Genomic DNA, 22,873 nt, shown 5'->3' with positions numbered 1-22,873 from the left:
CCCCAAAACACACTGTTTGATCAGCCAGGATAAAGTAACTCAGCCCGTTGCCCCATTTGGCTCCCAAGCTGATAAACACAAAAGAGAAAAAGAAGGGTCCCCAGGCTTGGCTCCTACCTCATTTCCAGCAAGCCACGATATTTTAAATATTAAGAATTCCAATTATAAATTTAATTGTACATAGATCTATCAATATTATTATTATATATAGTTATATGTCATATAGATTACATACAGCTATATTGAATTAAATTATACCTTTATATATAAAACTACATGGTTCCATTATATATAAAACTATGTGTTTAAGTTATATATAAGTAAGTGTGCGTGCTGCATGCTAAGTAGCTGCAGTTGTGTCTGACTCTTTGAGACCCTATGGACCCCCATGGACTGTAACCCACCAGGCTTCTCTGTCCATGGGCTTCTCCAGGCAAGAATACTGGAATGGATCATCATTTCCTTCTCTAAGGGATCTTCCTGATCCAGGAATCGAACCCATGTCTCTTATGTCTCCTGCATTGGCAGTTGGGTTATTTTTAACCACTGGAACACCTGGGAAGCCCTTATATAAGTATATATAATATAAATTAATACTATATAGCTATATATTTAAATTATGTATTTTATACATAATTATGTATATAAATTTTAACTATAAGTAAATTTAACTTAAAGGATAAATATTTAATATGTAGTTTTACTACATATGTTTAAATTATATATGACTATATAATAGTATAAATATTTAAGTTATAGGTCTATCTACATAGTTACTTATATTTTTATCTATAAAGTATATATAATTTAAATATATGTAGTTATATATCTATTTTTTTACACAACTTCACATCATATAGGGAGTATTCTAAACCTACTAAGTCAGCAGTTTAATATTATATATTAAACTGTACCAGAGCCTAGTCATTCCCTAATAAATTCTACAGAAAAATGCTTAGAGAAGCATTTTGGACAAGATTTTCATTCACTCATCCCATTCATTCATTTAACAAACTTTTATTGAAAGGCTGCCATGTACTATAGGTATGCTAGGCATTAGGGATATAGAAGTTAACACACATGATACCTGTCCTTAAGGAATTTATCACCTAGTAGTAGGAAGTAGAAATGTTAAAATATAAATGCTATTAAATGTTTTCTGAAGGAATAAGTAGAAGGCAGGATATGGGACCGCAAGTCCCATATCGACTCAAAGGCGGAGTCAGTTCATTCACCTGGGAAGAGTGAGGTCAGGAAATCTTAGCTGAGTCTTGACAAAGAGCAGGTGTTTCCTGGCACAGAGAAGAGACGGGGAATGTGGAGAAGGGGCCTTCTGGTGCAAGGAGCAGCGTGAGCAGAGCACAGAGGTGTGATGTGTGGCACAACCTTGGGGGACCTGCAGTGTGAGTAGTTGAGTGTGAACAAAGGGTGAGAGAGAGAACTGGATGGCCCAGAAATGAAAGGAAACACCAGCTGATGGAGGCTTTAAACAGGAGCTTTTATACTGCAGGACATATAGATATTGAAGGATTTTAAGCAAGATAATAATCTTGAGACACTTGAGTTACAAGGTGAAGGACAGGCTGAAGGGATGCGATACTGGAGGGGAGATCTGAGCCAAGGCAGTGGGAATGAAAGACAGGGGGCCTGTGAGGGGTGCCCAGGGTTACATATGCAGAATGCAGTCACTGCTTGGCTTTAGGGGACGAGGGAATGGTGAAGAGGTGTGCCAGGTGGAGCAGAGTTTGGAAGATAAACACAGTCTGAGATCCTTAAGAGTTTGGAGAGTCTCCTGGTTGGAGCTCTAGCCATCAGCATAAGTTGAAGACATGGGAGGGCATGCGTTGCACCTGTGGAGACGCGATGGAGGAGAGATGCCAACCAAGGACAGAATTGGGGACAAGCTGCCATTTAGACGGCAGAGAAAGGGAACCACCTAAGAAACAAGAGGAGCAGTCCAAGCGGCAGGAGGAAAACCTGGAGAGAAAGCTGTTTTCCCCTTTCCTGAGGGAAAGGAGGACCGTGGAAAGAAACAGAGTTAGGGCCTGCAGCAGCAAAGTAGGAAGGAGAAGAAGGAATTCTCTGAATCTGGCAACAGAGCTCCCTGATTGGAAAACAATGAGACATAATGGTTTTGCAGTTCAGTTTGGCAAACATTTAAAAGATTGATAGTACCCAATGCTGATGATAATTTGGTGCAAAGGGCACTCCTGGAAAGTATTGGTGGAAATGTAATATGGTACAGCTCTTGTATTACACTTTTTAAAATTGGAAGTGTAGTTGATTTGGTGCTTCCCTGGTAGCTCAGCTGGTAGAGAGTCTGCCTGCAGTGCAGGAGACCCATTCGATTCCTGGCTCAGGAAAATCCCCTGGAGAAGCGATAGGCTACCCACTCCAGTATTCTTGGGCTTCCCTGGTGGCTCAGGCAGTAAAGAATCTGCTTGCAATGCAGGAGACCTGGGTTCAATCCCTGGATTGGGAAGTTCCCCTGAAAGACGGCATAGCAACCCACTCCAGTATCCTTGCCTGGAGAATCTCCATGGACAGAGGAGCCTGGTGGGCTACAGTCCATGAGGTTGCAAAGAGTCAGACATGACTGAGCAACTAAGCACAGCACACACAGCATAGTTGATTTGGGCTTCTCAGGGGGCTCAGTGGTAAAAATTCCACCTGCCAATGCAGGAGGCACAAGAAATGTGTGTTTGGACCCTGGGTCAAGAAGATCCCCCTGGAGGAGGATCTTGGAGGAGGAAATGGCAACCCACTCCAGTATTCTTGCCTGAAGAATCCCATGGACAGAGGAGCCTGGCAGGCTGTAGTCCATAGGGTGGCAAAAAATCAGATACAACTGACCACACACGCACATAGTTGATTTACGATGTGAGTTTCAGGTGTACAGCAAAGTGATTTAGTTACATACTATATAAGTGAAGTCACTCAGTCGTGCCCAACTCTTTGCAACCCCATGGATAGTAGCCTCCACCAAGCTCCTCCATCCATGGGATTTTCAGGGCAAGAGTACTGGAGTGGGTTGCCATTTCCTTCTCCAGGGAATCTTCCCAACCCAGGGATCGAACCCAGGTCTCTCACATTGTAGACAGATGCTTTACCGTCTGAGTCACCAGGAAAGTCCATATACTATATACATAGTTTTTCAGATTCATTTCCCTTATAAGTTATTGCAAAATATTGAGTATAGTTCCCTGTGCTAAACAGTAGGTCAACAAGACAGTAGGTCTTGTTGGTTATTTGTTTTGTATATAATAATGTGTATATGTTAATCCCGAGTACCTAATATTTTGTGCATCATCTTCACACAGGGGCCATGCTAATCTTCTCTGTATGGTTCCAATTTTAGTATATGTGCTACTGAAATAAGCCCTGAGTCAGTATGGTCTATGTTCCTTCAATTAAACCTTTATGAAATATCCAAAGGAAATATTAAGATGACTGTGCAGAGATAACCTTGAAGGGATTTTCAATGCAGCATTCTGATAATTGACAAACCTGGAAAAAAACAAGAGGGAATCGGTAAAATAAACCTCACTGTAGAATTCTATGCAACTATTCAAAAGAATGTGGGAGTTATGTGAGTACATTTAGAAGACTTCCTCAATAAGTCGAAATGAAAGGGAATAAATAGTATAGGTTATATAATTCCATTTCTTTTATCTTGCTGGAAATTTTTTTAAAATTATTGTGTAAAGTGAAAAAATAACCATGTTAAGCTGACACCCACCCTCTTTCTCAGTTCCCCTAGGTTTCCAAACTCTCTTCACAAACTTGCAGTTACTATCCATTAGGCTGTAACACTGATTTATGGGAGAAAACAAGGTCACCAGGGTGGGAAGAAAGGCTATAATTCCACTTGTATCAATATATCTTTATCTAACAATTTTTAATCCGAAAGAATATAAAACAAAGAGTTAACAGAAATTTGGAGGGAGGGATAAAATTGAAGGAATTTTCACTCTCTGTATATTGTTAGAATTTTTATTCAACTATAATAGAGGATTTATTATCCAACTATAATAGAGATTTCCATGGGATTAGGAAAGGAGGTCATCATTAATATTTGCCAGAGAACTGCCCAGGGTGGAAGCTTGACTGCAGAGGGTTGCGAAGCAGATAATGAGGAAGTGGTAGTAACATTGTTTTTCCAGGGAGCCTGTCTGTGAAGAGGAAGAGGAAAGAGAGCGGAGTAGTGGCAGAGTGGACCCTGGTGGAATGATAGTTAAGAGAGGCAGAGGGGACGAGGGAAGTAGACCCGGGAGTGGGCGTGGGAGGGAGGTCACCACGGGGCAGCATCTCAGACAGGTTGGCAGTGGTCAAGTAAAGGACCCAGGTGGAGGAATTGCTCTCAAACCAGAGAGGGGACAGCTTTTCCTTGATAAAGGAGATAAATCTTCTTCTCAAAGATTTAAATTCTGTCTCATAGAGAGAATGAGCTGATGCATATAAAAAAGAGAAACTGTAATACAGGTGGAGAGTGAAAGCTTTGAGGATGAACCGTGCTCTTTGCGACCCCCATGGACTGTAGCCTACCAGGCTCCTCCGTCCATGGGATTTTCCAAGCAAAGTTATGGGAGTGGGTTGCCATTTCCTTCTCCAGGGCATCTTCCCAACCCAGGGATCAAACCTGGGTCTCCCGCATTGCAGGCAGACGCTTTACCATCTGAGATACCTGAGAAGCCCTGAATCCATGCTAGGGGAGCCAAAAAGAGAGCAGCGACGCCTTCCCTGGAGGTGGGGAAGTTCACACAGGGGAGGGAGTACCTTCCTCAGGGAAGAGGTCTGGCCAAACCGGTCCTGGCAGGTCGGACAGAGGGCCCCTGCTCTGCTCCCACCATGAATATGCTGGGACGCGTCCTGACCAGCAAGGAGCTCGCAGGTGACATCCTAACATTTGGGGAATGTAACCAGAATTTTGGGCTCCCCTGGTGGCACAGCTGGTAAAGAATCCTCCTACAATGCAGACGACCTGGGTTCGATCCCTGAGTTGGGAAGATCCCCTGGAGAAGGGAATGGCAACCCACCCCAGTGTTCTGGCCTAAAGAATTCCATGGACTGTATAGTCCATGGGGTTGCAAAGAGTTGGACACAACTGAGCGACTTTCACTTTCAACCAGAATTTTGCCCCCTTAAAATCCTGGGAAGCCCAGTGAGCTGGGGCACATATCTCGCCACTAAGAACAAGCCCTCTTTCCCTCCCTCCAAGGTTCGGAAGCACCATCGAAAGCTGGAGGCCCGAGATGGTTGCTGCCAGCCACAGCAATTTACAAAGCGCCTGGCGGTAGGTGACCTGCTGGTCTGACAGCAGCCTCCCTGGTGCTACTTTCTCTGGCCCCCTCTCTCCCCCAGCAAGTAGCTCTCTCTAGAACCTCTGTCCTCCTGGCGAATCGGGAATCATCCCCCTTCCATCCCCCACCCTCCCCTCTGGGGCCTGGCAGCCCCCTGCCTCAGCACGGCCTCCCTGCCTCCCAGGTGGGTCCTGGACCTGCAGTGTCAGGGCAGCAGGAACATCCTCAGCGCCCTGCGGAAGGCTGTGGAAGTGGACTTCAAGGACAAAGAAGAACAGCAGTCACAGGGCATCTACCTCTTCACAGGGGGCATCCCTGACCAGGACATGGTGGGTGAGCCTCTTCTCGGCCTCCCTTATCCTCCAGGACCCCCACATCTTCCCCTGCGTGGACGCCTAGCGACCAGTTTCTCCAGCATGATTTTCCCATCTAGACTTTATCACCTGGAGATGTTGTTCAAATGCAGAGGTGGTCAGACCTGGCTCCCAGGGGCCTGAGAGTCTGCATTTCTAATGAGCTCCCAGGGGCTTAGAGGCTGCCGGTCTAAGATCTCAGCCCCAGCTCCCTGCCTAGATCTATTAAGATAGTAATAGAAATGGTGACCCAGGCTCTTCCATCTTTCCCTCCTCAGTGCCATGTACTAGACCTGGTACACAGTAGGCCCACAAGAAAGAGACTGGGCTGAACTGACCCACGACCAGCAGCTTGAAAAGCCCTGGGCCCCTCCTCCCTCTCTGCCCACAGGCCATGCTCAGCGCCTACATGGCCGAGGCCTGCGGGGGCTGTGACTTTCATCTGAACGTGTGTCTATTCTATGTGGGTGAGTCACAGACGGACACCATGCCCCCTGCCTGCTATGCCAGCCGCACAGACACGGCCGCCGCCTACAGGGAGGTCACCCGGGCTGCTGGTGGGCGTTTCCACTGGTTTGGAGACACAGGTGAGGGAGTGGTGCTGGTCCCTCCACCTCTTTCTTTGCAGACAGTAGTCTTGGTACCGACATAGCTCCCTATGCCATAAACATAGGGATAGGTTAGGGGTGATGAGGGAGGCTTACAAGAGAGGGGATAATTGCATAATTATCTCTGACTCATGTTGTACAGTAGAAAATAACACAACATTGTAAAGCAATTATGCTCCAATTTAAAATTTTTTTAAATACATTTATTAAGTAAATTATGGTTTAGATGATATGCAGACAAGGCAAAATTGTGACGTGATTCAGGAAGGATTGAAGCTTGGGACACAAGAGTGCCATTCTGATCTCTCTGGTTTACAAATGAAGAAATGACTCCCAGGGACATGAGTGGTATAGCTGGGGCTGGAACTCATGAAAAGTGCCAGGCACATACATTTAAGTTATTATTGGTGATTATTATTGATAATAGCAAGCATTTATAAAATAGTTATTATATGCTAAACTCGGTTTTAAGTGTTTTAAACATGTGATTCATTCCTCACAATAACCCTATGAAATGGGTTATGATTATTACCCCATTTTGCAGCTAGTGAAGCTGAGACACAGAACCCAGAGCACAGAGATAGTAAGTAAGGAACCAGGAGCTGAACCCAGAGTTTGTCTTCTTAGGCATCACACTCTAGTCCCACTCAAATGAGTCATAATCGAGATGCTGCTGCTGCTGCTGCTGCTGCTAAGTCACTTCAGTCGTGTCCAACTCTGTGTGACCCCATAGACGGCAGCCCACCAGGCTCCCTTGTCCCTGGGATTCTCCAGGCAAGAACACTGAAGTGGGTTGCCATTTCCTTCTCCAATGCATGAAAGTGAAAAGTGAAAGTGAAGTTGCTCAGTTGAGTCTGACTCTTAGCAACCCCATGGACTGCAGTCCACCAGGCTCCTCCATCCATGGGACTTCCCAGGCAAGAGTACTGGAGTGGGTTGCCACTGCCTTCTCCTATTTGAGACATTACTCACTGCAGACATTAGCTACTTTAAGTAACCTCAAGGTGGATCTTATTCACTGGAGGAGCAGGACCTTTCCCTGACCTACTCTTCTGTGGGTGAGAGCTCGTGGCTGGGTGCCAGAGTGCTGGGTCCTAAGGCTGGATCCACTCTTGGTACCCTCACTGTACCTGCCCATCTCCTTTACCACCAGATAGTGTGGGGTGGTGCTGGTCAGCTCAGCCCATTAAGACCCCAGCTTTCCCCCTGGGCTGAGGTCACCTCCACGTGGCCCTTGTGTTTACAGATATGGACACTTGCCAGAATCTGTACCCCTCCCCCACACTTATGATGTGCTTTGTTTCCAGGTATTTACGAAAGTGATGATATCAACGCCATCACGTCTGAGATGGAAAAGGCTCTCAACTACTCCCAAAAGGTATGCCTTATGCATGGGGCAATCAATGACTACACTGGCTTCTGTTAGAGTCCTGGGGCTGTCATTAAAGGACCACAAAAGAGGTGGCTTAAAATGACAGATATTTATTCCCTCACAGTTCCAGAGGCTGGAGCCTAAAATCAAGATGTCTAAAGAGCCATGACCTGCCCCCCGCCCAAAGGCTCTGAGTAGGCTCTCTTTACCTTTTCATAGCTTTGGTGGTAACTGCTCTTAAAGAAATGAAATTTCACTGGATGCTTGTTCAAAATGGCAAGGAAGACACTGTTCAAGATGACTGCAATCAGGGAGAGAGGTTGAACTCAACTCTGATTATACAGCAAAGATAGCTGGGGATTTATAGCCAGTGAGCAGAGTGAGAGGGTTAGTGGAATGAAAGTTACTAAGATGAAATTGATTAGATGTCGAGGGTAGAGAGATTCTTGCTAACAGTATTCTTTGCTAAAACTGGGTTCAATAGTTCAGTTCAGCTCAGTCGCTCAGTTGTGTCCGACTCTGCAACCCCATGAATCACAGCCCGCCAGGCCTCCCTGTCTCCATCACCAACTCCCAGAGTTTACTCAAACTCATGTCCATTGGGTCAGTGATGCCATCCAATCATCTCATCTTCTGTCGTCCCCTTCTCCTCTCACCTTCAATCTTTCCCAGCATCAGGGTCTTTTCCAATGAGTCAGCTCTTCTCATCAGGCAGCCAAAGTATTGGAGCTTCAGCTTCAACATCAGTCCTTCCAGTGAATACTCAGGACTGATTTTCTTTCAGATGGACTAGTTGGATCTCCTTGCAGTCCAAGGGCCTCTCAAGAGTCTTCTCCAACACCACAGTTCAAAAGCATCAATTCTTGGACACTCAGTTTTCTTTATAGTCCATCTCTCACATCCATACATGACCACTGGAAAAACCATAGCCTTGACTAGACAGACCTTTGTTGGCAAAGTAATATCTGTGCTTTTTAATATGCTGTCTAGGTTGGTCATAACTTTTCTTCCAAGGAGCAAGCGTTTTTTAATTTCACGGCTGCAGTCACCATCTGCAGTGATTTGGGAGCAGTCAAAACCCAGTCAAGAAGAGGGCTCAGAGGAACATGACCAGAGTTTGGTCAAGCAGGGCATCCTTATCACCAGCACTCCTTGGCACTCCTTGGCTTGTGGCAGCCTCACTCTAATCTCTGCCTCCATCTCCACATGGCTCTCCTCCCTCTGTGTGTGTGTCTGTGTCTTTTTTCTTCTAAGGACATCAGTCATATTGGATTAAGGGCCCACCCTTCCAGTACAGCCTCATTAACTTACATCTTAATTACATCTGCAAAGGCCATGTTTCCAAGTGAGGTCATGTTGACGGGTACCAGGAGTTTGTACCGTGTCTTTTGGGGGACACAACTCCCCCCACGTCAGCTTTCCACCTTTTTGCTGATCCATAGACACCAAAGGCTTCCAATGAAACATGAGGGTTTCCTATAAGTCACTGGTTTGGGGTCTGTGTGCTCTGCATCCTGGCCTGTACACCCTTGAGCAGATCAAACTCATCCCCAAATTTGCCTTTGCACCTGCTATGTCCTCTGCCAGCTGTGCCCCTCCCAGGTCATCCATATCATTCAGGGTTCACTAAAGTGTCACCGCCTCAGAGAAGGAGTTGAGCAGCTCAAGGTGAGGTGAGAGAGGGACCAGACCGCATCAGAAGCAAAGAGAATGGAAACAAAGAAACAAACTTGAGATCATGTTTTTAAGGAAGAATTGTCCAAACTTATGGCTGATTGAATGCACGGGGTGAGAAAGAAGAAGAAATCCCGGGGTGACTTGCTGGGGGACCTGGTAGACAGTGGTGCCATAGACCCAGAGAGAGAAATCAGGACAGGGTTCAGAGAGGCTAGAACAAAGGTGAGTCTGTGGGACTTGTGAGATAAGTGGGGGCATCCTTCTGGCAGGTGGATAAAGATGAGGGCCAGACATAGAGCTGTGGGGCAGTTGAAGCCAGGAGATGGACAGAGCATGTAGGCGACACACATTTCAAGTACCACCACTGCCAGAACTCCCTGTCTCCCCAACTACATTGTGAGCTCCTGGGAGGGTGGGGCCATGGATTGGCAGACCTGTGGCTCCCCGAAATGTGTCTGAGCTTTCCACCCTGAAAGGGCCCCTCTTTGGTGTTTTGAAAAAAACTGCTTCTCAGGTGCCCCTTAGTCCTGCTCCCTCATTTGATAAACTCGTTCGCAAGGTGTTAATGGGCAATACTGGTTTAATCCACCCTCCTATGGTGTTATTTACATTCAAGTGGTGTTTTCTAGTGCTTTGATTGAGCATAATTATTGAAGAATCTTTCAGGCAGTTGAGAACTAGGTAGGCAAAGGAGCCAAATATTACACCACCATTCTGTGGGCCCCCAGGGTTGGCCGTGGGCCCAGGGTCCACATAGGGAGCGAAACTGGCTTTGGGACAAGGTCCACCTGAGAATGAATGGAAGATCCATTGTATACTCGTAGTAGCCTCGGGCAGGTCCTTTAAGTTCGTAAGATTTACTTCCTCACCTGTAAAATGGGATAAGATGGCACTTACGCTGCCTGTGTAGTCACACGCCTTGTGGACAAGAGGGTTTGAGACCCCCAGGCACGAACTAGCCCACTAACTAGCCTGATGCATCCCAGAACCTCTGTACTTATTATTAGTAGGTTTGACCACAGAACTCTCAGCTCCCAGCAGTACTTTAGGGGTAGAAAGAAAAATCCAGGGGCCCCAGTGGCCTCAGCCACTGCTCTGTGTGTGTGTGTGTGTGTGTGTGTGTGTGTGTGCACTCCCTGTGGGGAGGCACCTGGCTGACTCCCAATCCCCGCTGCAGTGTGCCTTACTCGTGTCCTCCCTGAAGAACCAGTCTGGAAAAGAACAGCAAAGTGCGGCCCTCCTGAAAGAGAAGCCGAATGTGCTCAAGCCGGGAAGCCAGCCCAGGAAGTTCTGTCCCTCCAAGCCCACAGCACCCTCCGTGGCCAGAATGGTTTGACTCCCCGCCCACCCCCACCCCCAATAACACACAGAGGATTTTGTTTCCATCTTGTCTCTTGGTCTTTCCTAGATAGTGAAGTGGCCTGGGCCAGGTCCCCAGGTCCCAGGGGCAGTGGAGGCGGGGGTAGCGTCCTCAGTGGTCAGTGGCCCAGCCTCCGAGGGGGAGGAGACCCCCGGGGCCTGCTTCTCAGCTCTGGCCACCCCGTCCACTCCAGCTTTGGCTCTGCCTGGTTGTCCTTGTGGTACTAAGGGTTCTGTAGAACTGGCACCCTGGCACGTGCTGGTTACAAGGCAGGAGGGCTCATTCAGAGGGTCTCTCAGGGGCAAAGAAATTAGGGTGGTGTGGCATCTAATGGGCTCTTGCTGCTTTGGCTCAAGGCTTACAGGGGCCTGATTGGACCTGGGTCTTCTGCAGGGTTGATCCTTGTTCACAGCCTGTCAAAATCTGTCGTGCATAAAATGTCCACTGTAACAATCACAGGGGGCTTCGGGGGGTATGCCTGGGGGAAGACCCCAGACTCCTCAGCACTTGTGAGCAGCAGCCACAGTGAGGTGTGTGAACTCATCAGCATTTCACCAGCTGACAGACTCTGGTGAACACAGCTCACTCCCTTTCCGGGGCTGCACCCTCAAGAGGTTCTGTCCACACGGGTACTGGTGGAGTCGGGAGCCAGCACCTTCTCGTCTTCCCAAGTTCTGAGGTGAAACCCCAGGGTCTCGGAGTCTGCCAGTTGGGCCTTCAGTGTGAGGGGGCTTGGGTTTCAGGCCTCCTGAAATGAGGGAAGGGGATCTGGGTAGGTGATGGGGGTCAGCTGGTCCCGGGCCTGGGTGACTTTGTTCAACTGTCACCACATTCCAGTTGTGCCCAGTAATGAAGGAACCCCTCCCCTAAAACTGAGGGGCCCGACATGGTAGAGAAATTACTGAGTGGTTACTGGTCATTCTGGAGGCCCAGAAATCCCAGTCCAGTAGGAAGAAGGGCAGGTAACTGAGGAAGAAGGTTCGGCTCTGGGCAAATCCCCAGAGCTGTCCTAGCAAGCTCGCTCTCTCTCTCTGGCCATTTTTCATGGCTTGTGGCGTCTCAGTTCCCTAACCAGGGATTGAACCCAGGCCACAGCAATGACAGCTCCAAGTCCTAACCACTTGACCACCAGGGAACGTCCATAGGCCCTCTCTCATAACACATGCACACAGGCACACACCCATTTATATATATGCACACACACACACATGCACACACACATATTTTTCACCTCAAACACCAGAATCCTTTCTGTATCTGCTGCAGGAGAGGGGTGAGCATATGAGAAAACTTCTTCCTCAGGCCTCTCCATGCAAAGGTTCCTACTTGACATATTGGGGCTGGGGTGATGGGGGTACTGCCCACCACAGAGAACAGGCCTCTGATGGGAAAGGCTGCCTGTTTTCTAGAGTGTTAAAGATGACCCTGACAGAGAGAAGAGGCCCCCCTTGAAAGCTCTGCCATGGCGTCCACTCGGTGGCAAAGCAGGCATCCCCCCAGGTAAGGCATGGCCACGGGGTGGGAGGGGTGGACAAACACAGCTAAGACATGGATGAGTGATGGCATCTCTAAAGTGACCAGTGATCGTGCACCTGCCCTCTGCTGAGGTCGTCCCCTTTAAAGCTTGTAACCATCCATCCTACACAGCAAGGAATCCATTAGTTCCTCTGCTTCACTGATGAAGACATTCAGGCTCAGAGGGACTAAGTAGAGTGTCCGGTGCCGGCCAGTCATGACAAGGTGCTGGTATTTTTCTGAAAGCATTCAGCTTATAGAACCTAAGACCATGTGTCTCACTAACATCAGAAACACAGCAGGGCAGTTCAGAGCAGAGTTCTGGAGTCCTGGAGTTAGCAAGACCTGGGTAGAGTCTTTGCTCTGCTTCTTACTGACTCTGAGTGCCCCGTGCCTCATCTGCGAGGATAAACCCAGACAGGAACCGGGAGGCACCTTGCACCAAGCCTGGTAAGTAGCAGCAGCTCTAGCTTTGCTGATCATCCCAGTGAGGCCAGAATCAGGTCATCCCAAAGGACCTCAAAGCCACTTTGGAGCCCCAGTTCTGAGGGCAGAACATAGCTGAAGTTGACAAGTCTCTAAGCCAAGCTGCACAGCTTCACTGCATAAACTCTCAAGGCTGCTCCAGACAACAGGCCAAATGTCCTCTAGCTGCAGCCCCGCCAGTGAAGAAAGGGACTGCGGAGCGGAGGAAGAAGACCCAATCAAGGGATGCAGAAATAACTCTCTCGCTGTTCTACACAGAGACAGGGAATAACGTGGGTAAGTTGGCGGCTACACAGGTGTCTGGACAGCCTCCTTACCCCTTGAGACCTGGAAGGTGATCAGGCCCCATGGGAGGGTTATCCCTCCAGGACACAGACGGCAGTGTCCCCAGAGTAGGCCTATCCTCAAACCACTCAGATCTCCCAACCCAGGGAAGTGAGTTCACAAAGTCTTGACACAAAGCAGTAGAATGGGAAGAGGTGATGTCGGCATTCCCCCAGGTCCCTGGGTACAGCGCTCTGGCTCTGTTCACAAGGGGCGGTGTCCTCAGACTGACTGGGAAGGAAGTGGGCATGAGTCCCCCAAGTCAGCAGGACTGATAGCTGTGGAAAGGCATAGGTCCCAGTAGCAACTCATTGAGAAGCGTGGAGGTGGGGTGGAGTGGGGTAGGGTGGGGTAGGGGGTCCCAGAAGACCTCCCTAGATACCCCCAAGAGTCCCTCCTATCTCTCAGCAAGTTGCACCTAAGGAATGTTACAACTGACCTGATTGACAGAAACTGACATGGAAAAGGGAGGAGAGGGTAAGAGAATTGCACAAGATAACTCTGCTCTCTTTTTCCCAGGCTCCGTATACAAGAAGTACCCTCAAGGAAAGGGACTCAGAAGGACTAGATCATCTATTGAGTTGCCCAGAAAGGATACAGTCTGCTCCAGCCAAGAGGTATTATGCTGTTTGTACCAGCACGTCCCTCCCAAGCAATCATTCCTTCCACCAACCGTTATATCTGGGAAGGTGGACATACTTGGAATTGAGACCAAATCTGCTTAGAATGACTGTGGCAAGTGTCAGGATAAGGATTAAAGAGAACTACGGGGGAACCTGAGTCTGCCACTTCCTAGCTGGGTGACCTTTAGCTAGTCACTCAATCTCAGTGTCTTCATTTATAAAATGAAGACTCTTGTACTTAATAGGATTGGTGATTAATTGAAGTATATTTTGTGTAAAGTCCTTAGTGGTATCAGATCCTTTTGGATGCAAGTACCAGAAACCCCCCTTCTTGTTCAGATCCAAAGATAGAAATATCTTTTCTTCTGGCAACCATCAGTCAGTCTGAGCTTGGTTCTAATTGGTCCAGTCCTGGATGCCATACTCTGATTGCTTTAAACCTGATCATTCTTGTATCTCTTATTGTGATATCTTGATTGATCTAAACTTGAGACCAATCAGAGTTTCCATTCAAGTTTCATGGAAGAGGCTGAAATGGAAATGGAAGAAGCCAGAGGGTTCACCAGACAGGGAGTAAGTAAGTCCTCAGTAAATTTTGTTCCCTGGTTCCCATATTTCTTTGAATCTCTCTCCTGCACCAGGGCAGGAATGTGTATATGAGGTAGTCTCGGTGAGGACCTGGGAAACCCCACATTTCAGATACAAGACAGATTTCAAACATGAGGTTTTTGAAAGATGAGTCAATCATTCCATTAAGCCAAAATTACCCAAGATAATCATTCTTTCCTTTATTCCAAAGTGGGTAGCAAATTATGGGCTAAAGAAACTAAAGATGGAGGTCTCCAGATACCTTGGTCCCAACTGCACTCATCAAAAATCAGTACAGACGTCGGCATCAGCCAAATACTGCAGTGTCTTCCCCAGCATAGAGATCAATGTAAGTTGAGATTGGTTTTGTTTTTTTCACTCCCAGCTTCTGTCTCTTCTCAGACACAGATGGCTGTGTGTGTTAGAGGAAAGTCCACACGAATGTATGAGCCCCCAGCTTTTATTCCTCCTGCTAAGAACCCCAACCCCCCAAAGGGGGCCTTCCCTCAAGGAATAGGATACAGAGCCCTGCTGGAAGAAAAGCCAGCCCCTCAGAATGCCTGAGACCATGGTCAAGGTTCTAGGGACTCACTGGGGTGAGAATTAGTTACAGTTGCTGAGATCACAGGCCAGTGGTTAGAATACTCACCAATAAGAACTCTACCCCAATTCTGATGGTGGTTCTGTTAAGATGGCCAGAAACAGGGGCTATGGCAAGAGATCAGGGGAGCTTCCCTATTTCCTAGTTTTGATGTAGTTTTTTAATTTATCTGACACTGGAACAGGTATATTCAGTACAAAATTTAAATCTAATCCTGCTTTAAAAAAAAAACAAACCATTTTCTCTCCTTGCCCTTTAATGTGACATTGTCAACTGTAAAGCTAAAAATTATCCACCATACAAGTTTCATGGGAGTTTAATCACGCTGTCTGCCTCCTCCATCCGAGGTCATCTTTTAATGTGAAATATATCGACCTCCCATTCTACCATTAAGGGTTTTCTATTTAAAATTTAGAGAGACTATTTTAGTTTTTAGTTATGACAGTGACCACATTTGACACAAAAACCATCATCCCAATTCCCCCATACCTGCCTAAACCCTTGCATTTGATAGTTTAATAAAAGAAAAAAAAAAGCTTTTAAACAAACAAACAAAAATGTATGCTTTTACAGTGTTGCAAAAATTGTGAACCACAATTGACTAAACTGTTTTGGGGGTGATGGGGATATGAAGAAAGAGCTGGCAGGGGAGTATTTTTCTTTGCTTGCTTTAATCCAGGGGGCAGTGAGACACATTGAGTGCACCCCCAGGGAAATGGAGGTGTACATCACACACCTGGACAAGCTGATGCGCCGCTACATCCAGAGGCTGCAATGGCTGCTGTCTGGTGAGACTGCCCGCTGTCCTGGAGGGCGGGGGGCATGAAGGGTCACTCCTTCCAAGACTAAGCACTCACAAACTGTCACCCAGCAGCAACATGACTTCTGGGTTCAGAGGTCAGGCATTGTGCTGGATAACAGGAGGTGGAGCACGGACCAGAGCATCAGAGAGAACCAGGTCTATCCAAGAGGCCTCCCAGACCCCACCTCCTGGGTGTGACTGAGGGGCCAGCCTTCGGGAGCCTCAATTTAGCATTGATTGGGCTCCAAAGAACTGGTCCATGAAGGTAGAGATAGGAGGGTCTCCAGAAGAGAGGATGCTCCTATTCTTTATAGAGAGCACTGAGGACCCTCTGGAGAGGCCAGTGGCCGGGCTGGCTGGGAGCCAGACTCACACCCTAGAGGCAGCTTCGGGGGGAATCAGGATGGTCTGCAGCATCAAGTCCAAAAGGCCGGGCGGTTGGCTAGAACTGAACGGGAAGGTGTTTAGGCTTTGGGGCCCGGAGAGTTCCTGGGACAATAGGAAGAAGCATCCCAGTGTGGGCCACTCGGGCTCCTGTGCAGATTCATTAAGTCCAGTCCTCTGCAGTAAAACCTGGTATGAACAGTCCATGGTCTGCCATGGCTCTCCAAAGCCTCTGGAGGGGGCTGCAAGTCCCAGATGCAGCTGTCAAGTCAGAGGCTGAACGTGGGGCAACAGTGACATTCTGTGCGCTCCCCACTCCGACACACACTTCCTGCTGGGAGAGTGAGAAGGCCAGCTGTGCAGTCACTCCTGGTGTAGTACGAGTTGCACCCCCACATCACAGAGAGCTACACACCCAACACCATCTAACACCTCAAAACATACCCCGAGGATGCTGCACTGATTCACTCATTCATTATTCAGCAAATAGTGTCGTTCTCCCGCTCCGTGCTGGGGAGGTGGTAGAGGAAACACCCCACGTGGTCCCTGAGCTCATGGAGCATACGGTCCCGAGGAGAAGGATGTCACCCAAAGAACAGTGATGACGAGTGTAAGATGGAGACAGGCATGGTGCAGGGAGAGGAGGCAGTGGGCCTGCACAGGAAGATCCTGAAGGGCTTCCCTGAGGAGGTGATCTGAAGAATGAATAGACATCACCTGAGCAAAGAGAAGAAAGACTCTCAGGACGTGGCTGAGCTGCTCAACAGGGGACTAGGCTGAGTACAAAGACTGAAAAGAAGCCGGATTGGCTGAGAGTAAAGGGTGCATCCATCCCGAGAAGATGAAGCCATGGCCCAGATTTTGTCTTAAGAGCAATGGGAAGACACTGAGGTTTTAAATAAGGGAAATGTGATCAAGTTACAACCAATCTCTCTGGTTGCTGTGTGGACAGCCATTGTTGAGGGGATGGAGTGCAATCAGGGGAACCTAGTAGGAATCCAGGAGATAAGAATAGGATAACTGGGAAGGTTAGTGATGATGGAGACAGAGGAAGAAAGCAGAGTTAGATTAGGGAGACAACCGCAGGGCTCAGTGGCTTGCAGGGTGTTCCCTTCCGCTGTCTGATTCCCAGGATGGATCGGCTGGCCTTTTGTGTGGGAGGCCCCTTGACAGCTGGCTGGCTGTCCTCACAGAACATCCCCCACGCTTTAGGATGGCTCCCCTCCCATCCTCATGTGGCCATGAGCGTTGCCAGAGAATACCCCACGTGAGTCCTGGAAGATTCTTGGGTGGTGGGTCCAGCCAGCTCAGGCTGCCTTTTCCTGGAGAGCAGTGAGCCCGTTTTGCAGCAGGTTTCTATTTTTTCTACTCCTGCCTCCAATGAGATCTGAAGTGTGACTTAGGAACACTTGACACGCCATCTTCTGCTCTTTGGCTTCCTCCGTGTTACTTCCATTTGGCCTTGGGGCACCAGAAGGGCTGGGGCTAGCTGTTGCCTTAAAATATGGATCAGAGGACCTGGATGTGAATCTCGGCTTCGCTGCCAGGCTGTGTGACCATGGGCAAGTCACTGACCCTCTGTTTCCTCTTGGGATAATTCCCAAATCCTGTACCAGCCGCTCCAGCGTTATCTCTGTCCAACCATGGCACACTCTTCTCCCACTCCGAGCTCTTCTCAGTCTGTCTGCTCCACACACACCTCCTCTCCTTGGCCACTGCTCCTCAGCCTTCAGCCGTAGATTGTCTGCTTCCCACCCCACATCCATCAGTTTCAGATTCTCCCCAGTGTGCGTGCCTGTAAGTTTGTCAGAACCGTCAGCAGAGTGGTAGCTGTTAGTATAACATCTGTTTTCCTTTACCGACTGGCAGCTCCGTGAAGGCAGGGAGCCTCCCTCATCTCCACTGCACTTTGCTCAGCGCCGGGCACACAGTGGATGCTCACTTGATTTCTGTTGACCAGTGTACAGACTCTCTGTTCTGTAACATTGCTTCCAGCCCCAAACAGTGCTGTGACATCACTTAACTCAATCACCTAACATTAGGGTGAGGAAGCTCAAGCCCAGGGAGGTTATAATCAGGTAATCTCCAGCAAAGTCACAGCGGAAACCTTGACCTCCCAAAGCCCAGGCCACCGACCTGCTCTGCCTTTGAACGGTGACCATTCTAGCAACACCACAGAGGCTATCTCCCGGCGGGTTCACATCTGATCCACAAACGGTCAGGCGGTGGGTGTGGTGTATTTGATAGCTGCAGCGGGAAAAACCACCCTCGCTCCTTCCTGGCCTCTGCCCCCACCCACCCTGGAGCAGGCAGCCGCCGACTGTTCGGTGTCATTTTGGAGAGCAAAGTGTGCATCCTGCTGGACACGTCGGGATCCATGGGCCCCTACCTGCCGCAGGTGAAGGCAGAGCTTACCCTGCTGATATGGGAACAGCTGCGGAAGCACTGTGACAGGTAAGAGGCAGGGGTTGCATGTAGATTGGGGCAAGAAGATCCAAGTGATAGTTCTGGATGCTTCCCTGGCCAAGACCACTTCCAAAGGGCCTGGAGGGTTCCAAACTGCTCAGCTGAATAGCAGGAAGGAACACTGCCTTCTATTGCAGAAGTGGTTTTTAGAAATCCGTCTCAGGTCCAGTGACAATTGCAAGCAGATCAGAGGAACCACCAGGCCACCTTGAACTGTGGATTTTTCAAGAGGGGGTTTGGTGTGGTTTGTTCTCTTTACCCAGAAGGGTTGACCCCAAAGGGACAGCTGGAAACTCAGACCTCAGGCTGGGACTCGTTCTTGCCTTAATATTAGAATGAGCAGGCATTTATAGAGCTCTTTCCTTGTGCCAAGCACTTTACATGCATGAGGTCATTCAGCCTGCACAATGATCCTGTTATTATCCCCATTCTTCAGAAAAGGAAACAAGGGCTTAGAGATTAAGTCATTTGCCCAAGGTCGTATAACTAGTAAGTAGCAATTACTGAGTGCGGATTTAAATCTGTCTGCATCTAGAATTTTCACCGTGTACCTTCTCAAACTTGGTTGGTCTGCAGGGGGCCCAGGGCTTGCTTGTAGGGTCTTCAGGGATAAGCATGTGTCCTCATGGAGGTTACTCCCCCAAGATCAAAATAGACTGCGCGCATGCTCAGTTGTGTCTGACTCTTTGTGACCCTATGCACTGTAGCCGGCCAGGCTCCTCTGTCTGTTGAGTTTTTCAAGCAAGAATACTGGAACGTGTTGCCATTTCCTCCTCCAGAGAATCTTCCCTGACCCAGGGATCAGACCCACGTCTCCTGCGTTGCAGGTGGATTTTTTACCACTGAGCCATCAGTGAAGCCCTCAATATAGACTGGCGCATGCTAAAAAATCTCTTTTTCCTCTCTCCACCCCCCGCTTCTCCCTGCTTCCCAGTTTTAACCTGCTCAGCTTTGCAGAGGGCCTACAGCCGTGGCAGGACTCTCTGGTGGAGACCACAGACGCAGCTTGTCACAAGGCCATGCAATGGGTGACCTGCCTGCACGCTCAGGGGAGCACCTCAGTCTTGCAAGCACTGCTGGCAAGTTCCACCATCAAGACCAACCCAGAAATACTGTCCTACCCCCTAATCCTCACATTGCATGATGCTTTAGAGTTTACAGAGAGCACTTTGGAATTTACTAAGTGTTCAATCACTGCATCTTCCCAACAATCCAGTGAGAATGAGTTTCTCGAATTTCTGACTTTATAAATGATGATGCAGAGGCTCAGAGAGGTTAAATGACTTGCTTGGGGTTAACCAGCTCTGGAGTGAGCGGCACTCTTTTTCCTAAATTTCAACAGCTTCCCGGTCTGTCATCAGGTGAAAGGGGAGGCTCACAGTCTTAATGACAAGTTGGTGGGATCCAAGCAGACTTGGGGATAGCAGGTCTGTGGTTTCTGCATCCTGGTTGGCCCCTCCTCTGAGCCAGACAGCCTATGTGCTCTTTCAGAAAGCTTTCAGTTTTCCTGATGTAGAAGGACTATACCTCCTGACTGATGGGAAGCCAGACACAAGCTGCAGCCTTATTCTCAGTGAAGTCCAGAGACTCAAGGAGAAGAGAGACATCAAAGTGCACACCATCTCCCTGGACTGCTCTTGCAGGTGGGCAACAAGGAGGCAGCTGAGTTGCACCACTTACCTACCGCCACGTGTCTGAGGGGCACGTGGCCGTGAGCTGAGCCGTCCTGGGCCCAAGTCCCGTGGGTCAGCCACTAGGAGGCCCCTGAGCAGGCATTGCACCAGAGAGGGAATCCCACTGAAACCCTGCCTACCCGTCAGCAGGGCACCCCGACTTTCTCCAGTGTAGAAACAGACTTGCACCGGTTCCCAGTCACACGCTGTATTCTCCCACTTCGTCTTTCTTGGGGGCACATTTGTGAATATTCAGGGGTAAAAGTTTAAAGTAGCTATGGCTATTTCCATAAACAATCACCATAGAAGAAAGAACATGTGTTAAACGAGAGATTCAGCTCCTTCTAAAAAAAAAATTTAATGTAATTGGCAAAGCTGTGATTACGTACATTCATATTTAATCTCTCTGTCCAAACCACGAGCTCCGTAAAAGGCACAGTGTCTCCCTGCCAGGCCAGACACATAGTCGGCCCTGGACAGATCAAGGAATGGGGCCATGTGCTCAGAGGGTGACCCTGATACGGTGAATACAATTCACACAGCAGCACCACTGCCACCCAAAATCCATCCTGGAGAGCGGGCTTGTGATCATGAAACGGTCCCAGTAGCACACAGCCTCAGGGTCCAAGACCCATTACCCCACTGACGTGACTTCTCCAGGGGCTGGGGGCTCACAGAGAGCTTGATGGGCCTGACCCCAGCCCCCTGTTCCTCCCCACAGGACTGCTGCTAGCTTCTTGAGAGACCTGGCTGCCCTCACCGGGGGGCGCTATCACTGCCCTGTTGGTGAGGACTTGCTTCTCGAAATGCAGGGCCTGCTGACCAGGGGCTTCATCCACCAAAGGGTAGGTTGTAAAGCCGCGGGGTGAGTTCTGTTGAAACGGTGCAATATAATGTCAACAGGTGTGGTTTTTTTCTTCCTAACCAACAATTAGCTCTTTGTAAATTATCTCTTTTAATCCTACCAACCATTACTGTACCCATTTAACAGATGAACGAACAGGCTCAGCCAGTTCGTTTAGGAATACACCTAAAGTCAGAGTAAATGGTAAAGCTTGGAGTCCAGACATCCACGCTCCTAAGTTCTGTGCTTTAATTCCTGGATGTTTCTGTCTTCTCACCATAAATTCATTAAAGTACAGATATTCAAATGGGTGATCTGTTAAAAATAAATATAGTAAAGTCATAGATTTTATCACACATATGGAATAAGATTTTACAACCTGCTAGAAAGATTATGTATCTATTCATACCTTCTAGGGATGTGCTGCTGTGAATTATAACATTTCTAGGCCAACAAATCATCCAGTGGAACAATCAATGAGAATTCTAGATTTTTTTTTTTAATTAAACTTTACTGTCACAGGACATGGCAAAATTTTTGAAGTTGAGTGCTTTGCATGATTTCTTTGTTTGAATAACAGTTTGGGGGCAAATATTACTAATGATGTAGAGGTCAGAACAAGTAAAAGTAATAAATATTCATCCATATCCTACACATAAGGAAAACACACTTGATGATATTGGGAAGGTTCTCTGTTTAATGCCTTATCAAATCAGATTCTCTGAATAGTTTCTGGGTGCAGAGTGGGACCGTTGCCACTACTGTTTCCAGGGAGAAGGAACACTTTCATCTCTCTTAGATTCTCCTACTAATTGTGAGAATTTGTATTTTTAAGGCTAAGCTCTGGAATTTCATTAGTTGACATAAGAAAAAGGTATGTCTGTGGAGCTGTTTTACTAGAAGAAATAGAGAAGGGGCTGGATAGGTTTTACTGGTTGACAGTGAGATAAGGTGTATATGCCACTTCTGTTCTACAGGGCAGAGCAGTGCTGACTTCAGTGAAGTCCAGGGCCCATCTTAGTTTCCACTGACTCTCAGACATGTTATTGCAAAGTGTCCCCTTTACAGAATGACTGCCTTGACAAATAGTAAGCTCTCTGTCCCTGGAAACATGCAATCTGAGGCCCACAAGATTTCCTGCATTGGGAGGAAGGCTGAACTGAGTTCACTCTAAAATTCTTCTCCTGAGATTTTGAATTTTCATGTCCCACCCAGTCATTTAATGGATCTAACTTCAGACTCATTTCCCTCTTTCAAGGATCCTGCGCTGCCACTATTTGAAGGAGATGATTTAAGGAGATTGGCGCAGGAGATCACCAAGGCCAGAGGCTTCCTCTGGCAGGCCCAATCCATCAGGTATGCCCTTCAAGCAGGCCCTCCCCACTGCCTCATAGCTCTAGCCCACCCAGACCCTGGGCCCCACCCCAGTCATGACACCCTTGCCCCAAGAGCTCCTGCGTGCCAGGTCCAGAAATCTGGGCATCTTCCTTCATCTCCTGTTCACTAGGTCCCAACTCCAGAAGAAAAAGAACCCAGAACCGAAGGTCACTCTTTTTTAGACAAGCGTTCTCAGGTAAGGGGAGGGGACAAACCCTGTGCAAGCCAGGCAGCATGCTCTGCTTTGTGGACAGCAGTAACCATGGGGAGGGATCAGAAACAAGGATTCCTCTACATAGAAAGGCCATTCTACAAAGAACCACATACTTGCTGTGAGCACAAGGTGCTCTGGAAAGCTGTAACCGCCTGATCAGCAGATCAGGCGCCAGGACTCCCTGGAAGCTGCAAGAGGAAAGCTGTCTATCCCTGGGTCAACCCTAATGTTCCTGCCTTGTCCCCAATACACCCTGCACTTCAGTCACAAGACCGTTCCTTGCTGGAAGTCCTGCAAGGACTCCAA

At 48.2% G+C, this 22,873-nt stretch overlaps 1 protein-coding gene and 1 non-coding gene across 2 annotated transcripts in view; one reads left to right on the top strand and one right to left on the bottom strand.

The window, feature by feature from the left end:
* Window positions 1-22,535, top strand: part of VWA3A (von Willebrand factor A domain containing 3A) — a 48,363-nt gene extending 25,828 nt beyond the window's left edge. Inside the window, exons 17-32 of the mRNA XM_068968391.1 lie at window positions 5,219-5,293; window positions 5,485-5,629; window positions 6,045-6,240; window positions 7,569-7,639; window positions 10,488-10,640; window positions 12,080-12,170; window positions 12,837-12,947; window positions 13,515-13,612; window positions 14,418-14,555; window positions 15,487-15,595; window positions 18,303-18,447; window positions 19,394-19,538; window positions 19,951-20,102; window positions 20,854-20,977; window positions 22,235-22,332; window positions 22,484-22,535. Of these exons, the coding sequence (XP_068824492.1) occupies window positions 5,219-5,293; window positions 5,485-5,629; window positions 6,045-6,240; window positions 7,569-7,639; window positions 10,488-10,640; window positions 12,080-12,170; window positions 12,837-12,947; window positions 13,515-13,612; window positions 14,418-14,555; window positions 15,487-15,595; window positions 18,303-18,447; window positions 19,394-19,538; window positions 19,951-20,102; window positions 20,854-20,977; window positions 22,235-22,332; window positions 22,484-22,535 (1,903 nt within the window). The remainder of the gene's footprint in view (window positions 1-5,218; window positions 5,294-5,484; window positions 5,630-6,044; window positions 6,241-7,568; window positions 7,640-10,487; window positions 10,641-12,079; window positions 12,171-12,836; window positions 12,948-13,514; window positions 13,613-14,417; window positions 14,556-15,486; window positions 15,596-18,302; window positions 18,448-19,393; window positions 19,539-19,950; window positions 20,103-20,853; window positions 20,978-22,234; window positions 22,333-22,483) is intronic.
* On the bottom strand, window positions 3,275-3,382 carry LOC138077258 (U6 spliceosomal RNA). Its single transcript, XR_011144720.1, has one exon. It is a non-coding gene; the product is annotated as a U6 spliceosomal RNA (small nuclear RNA).
* Window positions 22,536-22,873: the final 338 nt, after the last annotated feature.

The sequence above is a fragment of the Capricornis sumatraensis genome, chromosome 3 (genome assembly GCF_032405125.1).
Source record: "Capricornis sumatraensis isolate serow.1 chromosome 3, serow.2, whole genome shotgun sequence".
Taxonomy (NCBI): domain Eukaryota; kingdom Metazoa; phylum Chordata; class Mammalia; order Artiodactyla; family Bovidae; genus Capricornis; species Capricornis sumatraensis.
The sequence above is the reverse complement of the archived record's forward strand: the minus strand, read 5'-3'. Positions and strand labels throughout refer to the sequence as shown.